General features: G+C 38.9%; 1 protein-coding gene across 1 annotated transcript in view; it reads left to right on the top strand.

The window, feature by feature from the left end:
- The first annotated feature begins 15,486 nt into the window (after nucleotides 1-15,486).
- CNBD1 (cyclic nucleotide binding domain containing 1) overlaps nucleotides 15,487-16,306 on the top strand; it is a 164,040-nt gene continuing 163,220 nt past the window's right edge. The window contains exons 1-2 of the mRNA XM_067553512.1: nucleotides 15,487-15,574; nucleotides 16,235-16,287. Of these exons, the coding sequence (XP_067409613.1) occupies nucleotides 15,487-15,574; nucleotides 16,235-16,287 (141 nt within the window). The remainder of the gene's footprint in view (nucleotides 15,575-16,234; nucleotides 16,288-16,306) is intronic.

The following is a 16,306-nucleotide window of genomic DNA, read 5'->3' as shown; positions in this document are numbered from 1 at the left end:
TTGTGTCTTGCTTAAAATCCTATTTTAAGATATGTGGGGCAGAGATCTCCCAGTTTATTCAGAGTCTGGCACAATCCTTTGGGTACTCCTGCTATATAATAATTAATAACAACAACCACTCTTTATGAAAATGCCCTAGGGACAAGATTTTCAAAAATAATTAGTGATTTTTGGATTCCCAATTTGAGGCATCAGATTTTCGGAAAGGTCTGAGCACCTTCTCTCTGAAGATCAGGTCCCTTCAAGATTTTTCAAATTGATCACTCAAAAATCGAGGCATTCAGAATCAATACTCATTTCTGACAATCTTGGCCAATGTTTGTAGAATAGTTTTTATAGAGACATATAGGTTTAATCCTTATAACATTCTTTAGGCCTTTTCCATAAGAAGAGCCCTCAGGTTTCCAATCTGAGTGGCAGCCAGGCAAAAGAGCTTATTCTTCACTTTCTCCGTTTCCACTATTAACATCCTAACTCCATGAGATATACATTTTTTGTAGAAGTCAAGGTTGGGTTTTAGCTCTTGTAATTGGGATCTATTCCTGCATTCCTTCAGTGGGAGTTTTAGGGCATACAAAAAATGCAGGGTTTAACTCTTTTCTTGGCCCACCTTTGCTCCCTATGTCTAAATGATCCAACAATAAGATTTTGTGTGAAATCATTCATCACAGTCTTAGGCCTGGTCTACACTGGCTGTGGATTTCAGCAGCGGTTAATAGGAGATACAGCAAGCTACGTACAGTAACTTGTGTATCGCCCGTCGATTTCCTAACGTCTACTTACCATGGCATCTCCACTGCGCCAATGGGAAAAGCCCTCCCGTTAATGCAGCGCTAAGCTACTTGCTGGGGTGGATTTACAGAGTTGACTTACAGGTTCGATTGAGCGAGTCTTTACTGCAGCTCAATCAAACCTGCAAAATCAATCCTGCACTGCCGGCGGTGCCGCCGGCAGTGTAGTCATAGCCTTAGATCTTAAATATTCTTAACTACGGTTTTGCAAGTATACTTTTAACTTCAAACCAGTTTCTGTGACTGTGCTCTATATTTCTGAGACTATTGAGTCTGGGGCATCAATTATGAATTGCAATTACAGACTCCCCCTTCAGAGAATATATAATAATACATAATTGTTCTAGAACAATTAGTAGCAGAACTTATTTAATAATCTAGTTTCCAGGTGTACATGTTATTTTTTATATTTGTTATATTTACAAATATCTCTCTAAATATAATTTTCAACTTTTAAATTATGTGAAGAATTAAGCAAAGATCTCATGCATGTTGCAAATTTGGGTATTAGCAAGATCTTTTTTCATCATAAAACCCAAAGGGATAAAAGAATAAACAAAGCTTTATATAAGAAGAGAATTCACTACAAGTTGTCATTTTTGTTCCAGTAAAAGAATAAACAAACAATATGTTGTTTTCAGCGAAGGCTAATTGGAGGCTAAACAATGCTAGAAGAATGGCTTGGATATTGGACAAAAGAAGTGATTGTCCATGGACTAGTTCAGGCTTGAATAAGCAACAAGACTGATTGTAGCTAATGACAGCTGAGTAACATCTTGGTACTGTATCTGACACTTGCACACAATTGTCTTTGAAATAATAATGTCACTGCACTAAATATAATTCACAAGACACAGAGCAGATCTAGTCTGTGATCTGACAAGTTCATTGTGGTTTGGGGTTACAGTCTGTAGAGGATGACAACAAAGAAAGTATTATGAATTAAAACTTAAGCAGAATGAGAGACACTCTTAATTGTATATTAAATGGAGCTACAGTAAATTTCACAGCTTCACATACTGTGTATGGCACAGTGCTTTATTTCTGAGTGTCAGGGAAGCCAGGAAAGTTGCCGCTTTAAGCTAACTTTAAACTAACGCTTGAAGCTGTCCAGACTCTTAAGGTACAGTAATTTATCAGACAGGAAATGAAGGTTTCCCCTCTTGTATAGATCTCTCTGCTTTTTGTTTGTTTTTATCATTTGTTAAATATATGACTGGACATTATTTACCTTGGTCTTCAGCTTCAAGACCTTTGTGTGATGTGAAACTCCCCTGTTCTAGAAATTTGCACCAATTGATTTCTGTTTTAGTTACACAAAATCAACTAAAATATTATTCACCCATCTTTTAAAATCTTTAAATCACAGGACAAAATTCTCCTCTCAAATCTGCTCAACTGATCTCCAGGCTCTAGGGTGACTAGATGTCCCGATTTTCTAAGGACAGTCCCAATATTTGGGGTTTTGTCTTACATAGGCACCTATTACTCCCACCCCATCCTGATTTTCCGCACTTGTTATCTGGTCACCCTACTCCCGAAGTTAGTGTTTTCTGAATTACATCACTTTTCTAGAGAGAGAACAGTAATCCAGCTAAGGACAGATATGAATATATAGGCTTCAGTAGAAATCAAATTTTGATTAAGGAAAACAAAATGTATTCCAAAGATCTTAGGTCCTTCAGCCTCTGTACTTGTCATTTTTTAAAAAGGATAGTGCCACAAAAATAAATCCATTGGCTTGCATTTTAAATGTTAGAAATGCTAAAGGTTGAGATACACTCTTTTTTTTTTTTAACTAGAAGAAAATTTAGTAATAGTGCCTTAGTGATGACACCAGAAACTTCATTTCTTGATCCACAAATGGATAGCTCTTGGGCAATACGGCTCCATATACAGAGTGGACAAGAGAGCAACAGCAGCAGCAGCTAATGCTGGAGATGGTGCAGACTTGAGATGAAGATGTGAGCATAGGTGGCAGAGTTAGTTTTACTTGAAAAGTTCACCCAGATACTGCCCCCTGAGGGGAAAGACTGAGTATTATGGCATGGTCCTGAGACGATGCCATAATACTCCACTCCATTTGTCTCATGGAAAATTGTGATGGCAGTGGCCCACACAATTATGCTGTACGAGGGGTCCATAAGGACCAATGGCCCAGCACAGCCCAATGAGAAAGTTGGCTGTGGAAGCAGACAGCATCAGGGACTTCAACCTGCTCCTCCTTCAAGAGGTCCTGGGGTTTGAGAGGCTCATGGATGCACCATAGTACATAGTACATGCCCCTCCAAAGGATAAAGTACATAGCCCACTTCACTGCTGAGGCCTCTTTATCAATTACAGAATAAACCCTCTCTCTCGGGAACAACTTCCAGCTGAGGTAGAGGAAGGGGTGCTCATCATCTTCCACAACCGACTATGGACTATTCCAATGCACTCAAAGGGTATGCTTACTAGCAGAAGAGGAACAAAGGTGTCTGGCATGGTGTCCGCATGCTCAGAGTCTAACTGATCACCATATTTGAGTCAGGAAGGATTTATCCACCAGATCAGATTAGCAGAGGACCTGAGAGGTTTTTGCCTTCCTCAGCAGTGTGGGGCACAGGTCACTTGCTGGCTCAGTTCAGGGTTGACTGGTGAAGAGCAGGATGCATCTCTGCCTCTCTGCATGAGAGGAACTTTACTATAAGCCTAACAGCTGGGACAACCACTACGGGAGAAGCACTGAGTCCCTGACCGACAAACTTTTGAGGAGCCTGGGGAACACTCACTAGTGAGAGGACTTTACCATTTACTTTGAAGACATTGTGGGGCGAAACCCCACCAAGGGATAAAGACTTCTTCTTCCACCTTCCCCCGAGAGACCTGTGGTTGCTGCAGGATGCTGGAAATGTTCACAAGGTGGAACTACTCCAGGCAAGCCTTTACAGGAGGCTTTGACAATGTCCATCAACAGAGTCATGGTTTTTCCGTGCTGGTGTTTACTAACCACAAAGGACAGAGGTTCAAAGCACAAGTTGTGGCACAAAGCACTCTGAACCTTTAATACACCAGTGGGTGCCTGTGACCTAAACTAAGCTAAAGAATACTTAGCTTTTGTACCTTCAGGAATTGCCCCAACCAAATCAGTGAAGAACCAGAGCTCGAGACTTTACAGTGTAGAGGCATGATCTATATAGTAGTACCAGGGCCATCTAAATACTGTCTTGGGACTCATGTATGCAATGGATGCACTGTATTCAGTCCAGTTTTGGAGTAGGAGATCACCTACAGTATTGTGCTGTCAGCTTTGGTAACCTTTGAGAGCTTACACAATTGGGCCTTTCACAGGGTCTGAAAGTTTGTGTGTGTTTGTCCATGATTAATGCAGTGTTCAAATCTCAGTTATCCAAAGCTTCTTGCTATACTAAAATGATCATATCCCTCGATGTCTTATAATTACATTGAAAATTTCCTGGACTATCCATCAACTCCATTATCTGAATGTATTTGAAGTTCTCTCTCACAGTTGGATAATGATAATATCCAGGTTTTATTTTTCCTAGTTTTCTCTGGAACGTTATGGGATTTCTGCATCTGTATTTCATTTCATTTAGTCTTTGCAACATACATTTAGCAAGCAATTAATAGTTTTTGTTTGACTTACATTTTCAAATTTTTTATCAAAAGAAAGCACTTAACCCAGAAGAAAAATGCTTGTCTCCATAGGAAATATATTGTGTTTCTTTTGTAAACAAGACATCTCATTATATTTCAAAGGTGTAATTAAAAGAAACTAAATTTAAAAATAAATTTGAGCATGGTCTGTTAAGGGTGAAATTCTCTCCTGCCCACTGTGTACATAAACAGAGTTAATGGGCTTTTTCCAGGGAATTAAGCCTCAATTTGCCTGCCTAACTTTAAGTATGCGAATAGTCCCATTAAAGACAATGGGGCAGGTGATGTGCTTAAAGTTAAGCATTTGCTGAAGTACCTTTTTGGATGTGGATTTTGGGGAGGACAGAGTTCCTTTCCACATCCTGAGGACAGGTCTAGGTGGCACAGTTAGTCCTTGTCCGCTTCTGGTCTTGTTGACAAGCAGAAATAGCATCTGTTCCACAATCCGCAGCCCACAGGCATCTGTGGGACTTCTATACTGCTGAAGGTGTTTTGTTGGCCTTTCAAATTTGGGTGAATTTCACAGATATAAAAATAATATTTTTCTAATAACATGATGATAGTAATTTTGTAACTTAACTGAATTTTTTCTTTTGATTTAATTTGCTTGATTCAGGGCAATTTTAGAAAGATTTGATTGTCACAAATCAAAATAGTATTTTGCTTTTTGACATGTTCAAAAATTCCATATCATTAAGAACTCTTAGAGCTACTTATATATGCAAATACAGTAATCAAAAGTAAATTTTGTTAGTCAAATTTTAGTTCAAGAATCAAATTACCATTTTAACTGTCTTTTCTTGCACTCATGAATAACAAACAGTTTTAATCATACGGCAAGTTGAAATTCATAACTACTGTATTAATTAGTGAACATGTTTTGTTAATGTTGCCTGGTGTCTTATACACAGAAAAAATCAAAGTAAATCTGTTTGATATCATTCCTTTTTAGTTGTTTGTCTCCTCCAAGCTTGCTAGTTCTATTCATAGATCCAATCAAAGTAACTACTGTGCAAAAGTTTAAACCACCAGGAGTCAATATTCTTTGTCACATGCCTGTGGTCATCCTTTCAATGTCCTCTCCTACAATAGAGTAACCATAATTAAGCTAATGCCATTGCCTCTTCTTGGCACAAGCTCCTGTGAGAATACAAGCAAAACTGAACATTGCAGACAGTGTGCTTATTTACAGGGAAGGAAAGGGCTCATTTTGTTGCCCAAATCTTCATTTTTCACTTTTTTTTTTTGTTCTATGACTTGGGAAGGGACTGTAATTATACAGTCAGGATGAAATGTATCTCTGTGGAGAGGGAAACCACAAGGCCTATGCAACGCTTAAGTCCCACTAAAGTCTGAGTATGAGAGCTTAAGTGGGAAATAAATAGTGCAGAGGCTTTGTTCTGGCCCTTTACACTGAGGTAAATTTTATCCTGACTGTACAATTACAGCCCCTTCCTTAGTCACAGAACAGAAACATACAAACAAACAAAAAGAGATTCTATGGCTATTTTTTCACTGACAACTTTTTTCATATATATATTTGTTTTAACCTACTTTCTAAGTACTGGTTAAGGCAGCTTGTGTGTGTGTGTGTGTGTGTGTGTGATGGTTACAGCACAAGCTGCTCTTTCAATGTCTTTTAGTTCCTCTCGAGTGCACCCCTTTGGGGAAAGATTTCACTAGCTTCACCCCTCTCTGAGTGGAACTATGTGGTCTGACCACTCTAGGGACCTAGTTTTCTGGGCTGCAGCCCCCCTATTTCCTCAGTGTGTTTAACCGAACAGTCAGGTTCAACTGTGCTTGGCAGCTTCAAGCACTTTTCCTCCAGGAACTTGTGACAGCTCATTAAAGAGACTGTAAAACAGCTTCTTCAAAACAAAGCATCATATATTCAGCCAAATGTACACAGCATGCAAAGCAAAGAGTTAAAGAATTAAAACAATAGAGGACTATATGAATGAATGTTACCTACATTATAATTGTTATTAGTATCACTGTTGAACATAGAAGCCCTAGCCATGAACCAGGACCCCATTGTGCTAGGAGCTGTTCAAGTATAGAACTGAAATATTTCCTTGCAAGATTTTGTAAGTTTCCTTCAGCCCAGTGACTTCCATCTCTAGGTGGGGGAGAAAGCCTGCTTGCTGCAGCTTCTGTGTCTCTTTCTCAGCCTGTCTCTGCTGGCAGCCCACTCAATTCTTCCCACCCCTCCACACCCACACAGGACAGCATCATTGTGGTTTTAGCATCCCCTTTGGTCCTAGGTTCAGCCTGGGAAGAGTAAACTTTGCCTGCCTATGTGGAGCCAGGCTGAGAATATTCCCAAATGAATCATTTCACCATAGTTTCCCTGAGCACCCTTTGCAGTCTGTAGGATAGTACCTTTTTCTTTGCCATTGTCTCATTTCTTGTTGGTTTCCCCCTTACAGCATCTTTTGATTTAACTTTATGTAGCCAGGCAGGATCATGTCATACAGGTAAACTGAGGTGCACATATTTTATATAGATAGAAACAATAAAACAAAAGATAAACATGTGAACAATGAGGAAAGTACCTGTACATTTCCTATGGCATAATTTTTTGTTATTTTGCTTTTCCTTAGCTTTCCCCCTTTCTCTATGGCCATATGCCATTTCTGAAGGTAATTTAAAGTCAAAGATCATCTTGGATGCAGTGGAGGGTGAAGGAGAGAAGCCACAGAGAAGCATCTCTTTGATCCTGCAGTAGCTGGCCCTGGGATTAAAGTTAGAATAGCTGAGGGTCTGGTTTTTTGTGTGCATGGACAATAGACATTAAAAAACTCTGTTCTACCACATCTCCTCAACTCTTCCTGCTTATCTTGCACTCGTCCCCTCATTCCCCCTTGCTAGTAACAGGGACGTGGTTGGTGAACTGGAGAATCTGGTGCAAAATTTTCATACCCGAGTGGCCCAACTTTCAAAGGTGCTCACTTTTATTTAGGTGCTTAACTATGGATTAAGGGGGGACTAACTTTAGGCACCCAGATGGAAATTTTTGGCCTTAATCCGCACATTTCTAGCCTTAATCCACACCTTAATGGCATGCAGCATGAGGCTGCAGAATCATCTTTCCTGGTCTTATATTAACTGTATACTAGCTTTCCTACTTTTTAAAAATCTTTAATTTCTGTACCTTTTTCCCACAAAGCAATTACATTCTCAAGGGATGATCTGCGTATATACAAACACTCATCATAATGTGAAAAAGTCAGACGGGGCAGCTTCAGGAGAGTGGTTTTAAGCCTCAAAAAATTGGATATAAATGTTCCTCTCCACGGAAATCTTTAGTAAAATGCAAAAGCAGGTATTTTAGTCCTAGAATGATACAGGCCCTTTTTCCTATAAACTGGGAAGGGATTACCTTGGGTCAATTAGGGACACCTGAGTCCAATTAAGGGCTGCCTGAGACATTGAAAAACCCCTCCTCTGGTGCCTGGGATGGGGAGACAAGCTGCTGGAAGGTTAGGTGTGACAGGCAACTCTAGAGTGAGAGGATATGGTTCTCCTTACTGGGAAACCTGCCAGACTTGAGTACTTGTTTAGGGGAAGGACTGATACCCTGGATCTGACAACAGGACAACAGCCCCTTTGAAGAGGTGGTAGGGAAAGGTATCCTCCCCTGTTCTATATTTGTGGATTTATTTCTCTTTGTTTTGTGGTGGAGCACTCCTGGGGCCTGCCCTGAGGCCTACCTTGAAACTACCCATAAGTAAACACAGAGGGGAAAGACCAATAGAGTGGGGGCTGATTTACCCACCCCTTCCACCACCACAGGGGGAAGTGCTAAGTCTGGTGAGATGGAGGCGGTACCTTTCCCCAATGATCAAAGTTAACGTACAGCACATCCTAATATACACATTCCTATTGCTGGTAAAAAAATATGTTCTGACTCATAATGCTGAATCATGTGAATCAGCATAATATGAATGTACAGCATTTATATTTGCTGTGAATCATGTGTATTCTGTGATTTTCCTATGGTTTGATATTACAAACATGGTTGATCCAATAGTGCTATTTGAAATTAAGTCTCTGTTTGGTAGCATATTCTTTCTGTAACACTGGCTTTTCTTTTTCCCTTTTTTGTTAAATCAAAATCCAATCGATACAAGACAAAAATCTCATAGCTCTGCTGAACTTGGGTATTCTTTTCTAATGTCTTGTTTCTTGTTGATTATCATATGTGTAGCCACTTCATTTAGTTGTTTACTAGCTTGCATGCCCTGTCAGCAAGCAGCTTAGCTGTATGTAAGCTCAATAGATATTTGGTCAGACATATAGCTGCAGGAGAAGGAATAATGTGGACCACATAAAATAATCCTTGTGCCAAAAAAATGGACTACATATGAATGAATGAATGAATTCAGTACTCTTCAGAAGTCAGAACCCTAGCACAAGGGTGGATTAATTCTACACTTGCAAGGGGAAAAAGGATGGTGCCGCACAGTGATAGAACAATATTTCCTTTCTTTACTGCAGAAGGAGAGAGGAGACCTAAATGAACAACCTTTTACATTTTTGCCCACTCAGCCTGAGTCAAGGGTGTACTCAAATCTACATTTTACTGATTAATCAAGTTACTCAATGCAGTAACTCCTTATATTTATCATCCAAGAATCTTCAATACTTCAGAGAGCTGAAACAAGTCATTACTGAAGAAACATTTCAATAAGACTCAGTGTGGTCCTTGAGACAGATCACAGGGAGTGAATAGACAAAGCATACAGAGATCTGTAATACTGAGGAAAGAATACATTAGACTCAACAAAAATTCCCTGTTCCTCCTTAGAGTCCTGTGTACTTTCCATAGCTTAAATTAAACAACAAATTATTCAGATCAAATCCATATCTTATGTTCCCCAAAACAATCAAGTTTTTTGTTAGGGAATCAAGTTTCCATGCTTTATCATTAGGGGATGCATTGTCATATTAATTAGGCTTTATTTTCATCCTTGCTTTAATAGTGATAAATATAGCTTAATCTTCATTAAAATCCCATTGAATGAAGGGGGTTTGGACTAAAAGTTCAGGTATTCAGTTTGATCTTCTGGTGATGTTCCTGGGTTTGACCAGATAAAATGGCTCGTTCATCCCATTTGGCAGGGTGACCACCATTGCATTCTTGTTGCTGCCTGAAGAGTAGCTTTTGTCTGTGACTGCTGTGTTTTCTTTGGTTTAACTTTATGAACACATCTATTCACAGAATAAGGTCGGGAGTGAACATATTAAATGATTTTCTTAAAGTTTGTTACTGAAAATGAAAAACATTTTTCAGTATATAACAGCATGCAACAGAAAAATAATAGCTTAACATTAACAGAAACATCCTCCATGCATTTTGCTAGATGGTTCCATGAGGGAAAGACAATGTAAACATCAAGTTCATATTTTCATTGGAAATGTGAATGATTCACACTTGTTTTGTTGTTTCAAATCTTATTTCTTTCAGGTGGCCATTTGTGTTAGCAGTAAAACAGGTCTGAAAAAGACTTTCATAGATTTCAAGGCTAGAAGGGACCATTATGATCATCTAGTCTGACTTCCTGTTTAACACAGACCATAAAACTTCCCCAAAATAATTCCTAAAGCACTTATTTTAGAGAAACCTATCTCGATTTAAACATTGTCAGTGATGAAGAATCCACCATGACCCTTGGTAAATTGTTCCAATAGTTAATTACTTTTGCCATTAAAAATGTATGCCTTATTTCCGGTCTCAATTTGTCCAATTTCAGCTTCTAGCCATTGGATTGTGTTATACCTTTCTCTGATAGATTGAAGAGCCCATTATTAAATATTTGTTCCCCATGCAGGTCCTTCTAGATTGTAATCAAGTCACCCCTTAACTCTTCCCTTTGTTGAGTTAAATAGATTTAGATCCTTCAGTCTATCACTATAAGGTGTGTTTTTCAATCCTTTAATCGTTTTTGTGGCTATTCTCTGAATCATCTCCACTTTATCAACATCCTTCTTGAATTGTGGGCACCAGAACTGGATGCTGTATTTCAGCAGCTGTTGCACCAGTGCAGAACAGGTAAAATAACCTCTCTACTCCTACTTGAGATTCCCATCTTTATGCATCCCAGGATTGCATTAGCTCTTTTGGCTGCAGCATTGCATTTGGGAGTGCATATTCAGCTGATCATCTACCATGATCCCCAAATGTTCTTCAAAGTCACTGCTTCCCAGGATACAGTCTCCCATCTTGTAAGTATGGCCTACATTCTTTGTATGTTTACATTTAGCCATATTAAAATGCACACTGTTTACTTGCGCCCAGTCTACCAAGCGATCCAAATTGCTCTGAATCCGTGACCTGTCTTCATGATTTACCAGTACTCCATTTTTGTGTCATCTCCAAACAATATCAGTCATTTTATTTCAGATTATTGATAAATGTTAAATAGCGTTGGGCCAACAACTCATCCCTGAGAGACCCCACTGGAAACAGACCTGCACAAAGATGACTCTATGTTAAGTCTCAAAATGTAACTAATCAGTTAGCCAGTTTTTAATGCATTTAATGTGTGCCATGTTAATTTTGTATGTTCTATTTTGTACTCCAGATGTTGTGTGGTACCAAGTCAAATGCCTTACAAAAATGTAAATTATGTCAATCTTTCACCTTTATCAACCAAATTTATAAGCTCATAAAAAAAGATATCAAATTAGTTTGACAGGATCTCTTTTCCATAAATTCATACAGTTTTGCATTAATTATATTATCCTCCTTTAGCTCTTTGTATGATCCACTGCATTATCTTGCCTAGGATCAGTGTCAGGCAGACAGGCCTATAATTACCATGGTCATCCTTTTTTACTCTTTTTAAAAATTGGAAAAACATACTTTATGCTGAGTCCCCTTTCAGAGGGGCACTGTCTTTCTAATACTTGCCAAATTGGAATAGTTTCTTCATAGAAAAGATGTGCTTCAGAAGAAGATATTACAACAATAAGATAGCCACTCCAACTATGTCCATATAAATGATTTTCAGAAATAAATAGCATCCAAACATTGTGGAAAAAATATAATTGCAAAAGGACAATTTCTTCTGTTAGTAATATGAATATTTGGAAAGTGAACAGCTCTCAACAGGATGTGTTTAAAAAGTTAAGAGTGGGAGGTTGGTGGTCCATTCACAAATGAATGAGCTTTTGGGAATTCCTGTGGAACTCTGTTTTTATTCTCAAACAAGTGCAAATACACATTAAAACTTTTGTAACTGTTTTATTCTTTCTTGAAAAAAATGCTGTTGACACGGGGGCAATTTAACTTGCAAACAGTAAAATAAGAAAATATTCCTAATGTTTTCTAAAAGCAGTAAGACTCCAGAAAGTATCCATTACCATCTCCTAATCAGACTTATTGGTACATTAAGCAAGCTCTGTTATGTCTTTCGCTACTTACAGTATAACTGCCCAACTTTGTCAAGTGCAAGATGAAAGTACTTGATTGTTGTTGTACAAACAAGAATACATGAAAAGAAATATTTGTCCAGGTAATTTATTTTTTTAGCAAGAACACACTGCACAAAATAAACTTAATGATGCATTAAGCAATACATTATTATTAACCATGTATTATGTTCACTTCTAAACTATCAGAAAAATGAATTATGTTGTGCAAAGTTTGTTGGTCTTGCCATATTTTAGAGGTGACCTCTTAAACATAAGGGGACAAATTTGACAATGATTCATACTCTGTGACCCTATTAAAGTCATTGGGATTACAAATCAGCAGAGTGGATGAAACTCCTGTATTTCTTTTCATAACATTGTCAGAAAAATATTAGACTCACTCATAGTCAATCTATTTTACATAACCAGCAGAATTGTTTAATGTTAGCTCAGGCACACAACCATGTCATGAAGATAACCAAATACATATTTAAAGACAGATCTAGTCACCTTTATTTACAGTGAGTAGTAGTTTATTCCACAAGTAGTCCATCTAGTGTTTTCACTGGTCTCTACAAGCTAGGCCAGATGACCTATGTTGATCCAGCTGTACACCTACCTATTAATACAGGTATCCAGAGAAAGGAAAGCATTCACGCTCAATTCATTACATTTTAATTCATCCCATAATGCAGAAATAAGCCACAGAGCGCACACTAGCATGATGGGTGCACAAAGGTTGGTTGCCTTAAGCCACCTAAGGTGTCCATCAATAGTCTATAATGCACAACATAATGTGGCTTTTTACTGTTAGAGTATGACTTCACATTTTGGAAAAAAAAATTAAAGAGATTAAGGGGAGGAGGTCTTATGCAAATATCCTTCCATTGTGAAAAGTAGTTTCTAATAAAATAATGAGGAAAGAGTTATAAATACCTCTTTTCTACTATTTTGAATATATTTGCTGTTTGTTCATTTTCTTAACCCTCTTTCTCTAATCTTTTAAGATTCCATGGACTACTTAGACTCTTCTTTCTATCCCCTGAAACCCAGCTTCACTTTCAGCAGCAGTTGTAATTCACTTTATATTAATTACAAATTGAAATATTGAACACTTTGGCTTTTGCACTAAAAGTTAAAAGAAGCTGAAAGATCCATGTGCTACACCCATACATTTTGGGGTAGGCGTGAATATTTCTCCTTCAGCTTCTCATTTCCCCTCTCGTCACCAATCTCCACAGGGTACTACCTTATTAACGTAAAAATTACAAATGATAGTTTGAAGAATTAAGAGCATTTCATTAGTGCTGCCCATGCCCCAGAGTCTCTTCCATACTCTTGCTAATGAAAATATCAAAGGCGATTTGTTGGAAATATTCAATATGATGCATTTGCTTGGGAGTGTAAAGATTCTTTCCTGCTCTGTGTTACTTTTTGTCTTCCCCATGTTGCTGGGAGAGGAAGGAACCCAAGACTTTGAATGCACTTATGTGCCCAGTGCCCAAACAGGCAATGAGTACCCCTTGCAAAATCTACAAATGGAGAAAGAACTTGCTCAGCCCTTCAGTTATGACTGAAAAGGAAGTACTTTCTTGTTGTGGGTGGGAGAATACTAATATTTGAAAGAAATTTACTATTCTCTTAAAACAGAGGAGTTGTGTGACCTCACCCACCACTTTGTTTTTTGTGAAGGGCACTTCCTCTTCAGCTACCAGCAAATGATGGAATCCTAAAACCCTTAGTTTTGACTGTAAATATTTTAATTCATCTAATCCCACCATCTCTGCACCCAAAATTAGATTGACTTGTGAGTTTTCATGGTGGTTCAGTTCCGGAGGCAAGTCGGCAGCAGGAGGGTAAAACAAGAAAAAGCAGCGATAGGGAAAAGCAGAAAGGAGAGGTACATGAGGAGAGGGGTGGCGGGTTACAGGTTAAACTGCCTTTGCAACTAAAAACTGAATGGATATTTTAAAAAGTCACTTCTGAAAAAAAGAAGTATATTTATAGCAAATATTGTTATGATTTGGATGAAACCTTATTATGGGGTGTGTTAAAACAGCATTCAAGCTGAATTGTGAATGCTCCCTTTATCTAAGATAGCTGTAAGAAACACTTAAGGGGTCACTCCTAAAACAAAACCTAATAGAATCTGCCCAACAACTAGCACCATGTGAGTGGGAGGGTTCCACAGACTGTGACCATATGTGTGGTGTCTGGGTGTGTGAGAGAACACTCAGAAACTGAGACAGACAAGAACACAGCAAGAGGCAAAGACAAAAAGCCAAGCAGTAGCTTGGGAGGACAATGGGACCCTGGGAAAAGCTAGCAAGAGCTTTTGTCTGTTGGCTAAAAAGGTTGAGGGCCAAGCTAAGAAATTGCTCCTTTAGTTTTTGGGTCCACCTGCATTTGGAGAAGCAGGATTTCGTACAGGCCTTGTAAATAATCAAGATTGCATCAAAGAAAATACCAGATCCATCGATTTCTACTTCCAACTGCAACATTCCCAGGCTCTTAAACTGGACTAGGAGCTCAGATTGAAAAATAGTAACACTGATGTGACGGGTGAGAATCAGTTCCAAAAAAAGAGATTGAGCTGGTATTCCTGTTGAACCATATTGGAAGAAATAGTGAAATGGCTTGTAGGACTCAAAAGTGCCAAGAGGAATTTTAAAAAAAGACCTAAAACAGGAGCTGATTACTTTTCAAAAGGATTTAAAACAAGACCTGAAACAGGAGTTGAAGGCTTCACAAAAATCTGGAGGTTTGCCAGAAAGGGCTCAGAGACTACTTGCAGGCAGAGGTGAAATCTGTGTTGGTGCAACAACTACAAAGTGGCCAGATTAGGAGATCCAGTTGGAATACACCCAAGCTGCAATGGTAAAACAGATTGCGATGACCAGCAATCGGACACTACCAAGGACCGGAAAGTTTTCCAGGACAGAGATGGAGCCCAAACAAGATTTAGCCATTCTGGAACTTGCCAACCGAGATGAGCTGCAGCAAGTTATGGAGCTAAAAATTTAGCTACAGAAGGCAATCAAAGGGTCACAGACCACAGTGAAAGGCAGCCACCTGGATGAGGAATTGAGCTAGCCAGAGGACTAGAATAACACAGGATATTTACAACAGTTTTCTTCTCTGTATGTAAACCACAGAGGCCCAGAGGGGAGAGGTTAGGCTGTCCTCGTTCAAATAATGCAAAATCTCACTCTTTATTTTTGAGGGGAAAAACTCGCTGGGAGGTGCATTTGGCCTCAGTTCCACGTTATAGCTCAAATGAATGACTGGGAGGAAGGACAGAAAGGGGGTTACTATCAGCCAACTTGGGTGACCCAGCTTTGATTGTACTGCAGAATTTACCCACAGAAAGCAGACTGAGTTATTTGGACCTAATACAAGCCCTTGACATGTGATTTGGAGCTAACTATCAATTTAAGCTGGCCAGGGTACAGCAAAGAGGCAGAAAGAGAGGGAAAGAAGAAACCCTAACTGGCAGAAAAGACTTATGTTTCTGGCATGTACAGATACCACTGAGGCCTCCCAGGATAAACTGGCAATGGGCCAATTTCTAGATGCCCAACTCAATTTGCAGATCAAGATCAAAGAAAGGAGGTCGAAGATGCTCTGGGAGGTGGAGGAATTTGCCACAGAATTTGAATCTTTCTTTGCACCAGAAGAGGAAGCAACTGCTAATGAGGAAGATGGAAGTGGATTGCTATGAGCCCTGTAAATACCGCTCTGTGTCTGAGATGTATGATGAAATGAGGGATTCTAATCTTGTTCATGACCTTGTTGAACAATTAGAAAAAAGTGATACATTTGGCTTGTAAAAAGAGAAATTGGCAATAATGTGAAAATTAAAGGCAACAGTTCAGTTAAATGCTGGTACTGTGCCAACACTGGCCACAAAAGGGATTGTTATAAATTTAAGACAGACTAAGACAGTCTCAAGTGTCTACTGAAAACCTCTCTCCCAGTTTGGGGAATGGGGACACCAGTGTGAAGGGTCAAAGCTTGGTGGAGGTACAAGGATCATCCCTACAGCTTTTTGTTTAGATCTGGGCAGTTAAACTGCAATAATGGAAGTTGGGCTATTGTGTGTAATAGGAGCTGTAAAAATCATTGATAGCGATTGATAGGGGCTCAAACATAACTGCTGTTAAACCAGACATGCTAAAAAGTTTAAGGAAGTGGGGATCCAGAACTGAAATATCTATTTGGTCTCAAATGGAGATAGTAACGGGGCAAGGGCACCCGTCCAAAAATTGGATCTTGAAAACTGGGTTTCAAGATTGGACCTCTGGAAATTTGGAAAAGTCTTGGATGGCAGATTTCATTATGGCTAATAATTGTATAATCCGTTCCAGGAAAGGTGTCTTATGAGTTCAGTATGGAAATTCCTTTTAAAGAGATGGCCCAGGTGAGACAAATGGTTTGTA

Source organism: Emydura macquarii, unplaced genomic scaffold, assembly GCF_026122565.2.
Source record: "Emydura macquarii macquarii isolate MOO-44397 ecotype Brisbane River unplaced genomic scaffold, CSIRO-AGI_Emac_v2 contig_1477, whole genome shotgun sequence".
Classification (NCBI taxonomy): domain Eukaryota; kingdom Metazoa; phylum Chordata; order Testudines; family Chelidae; genus Emydura; species Emydura macquarii.
This window is presented reverse-complemented; position numbering and strand designations above follow the sequence as displayed.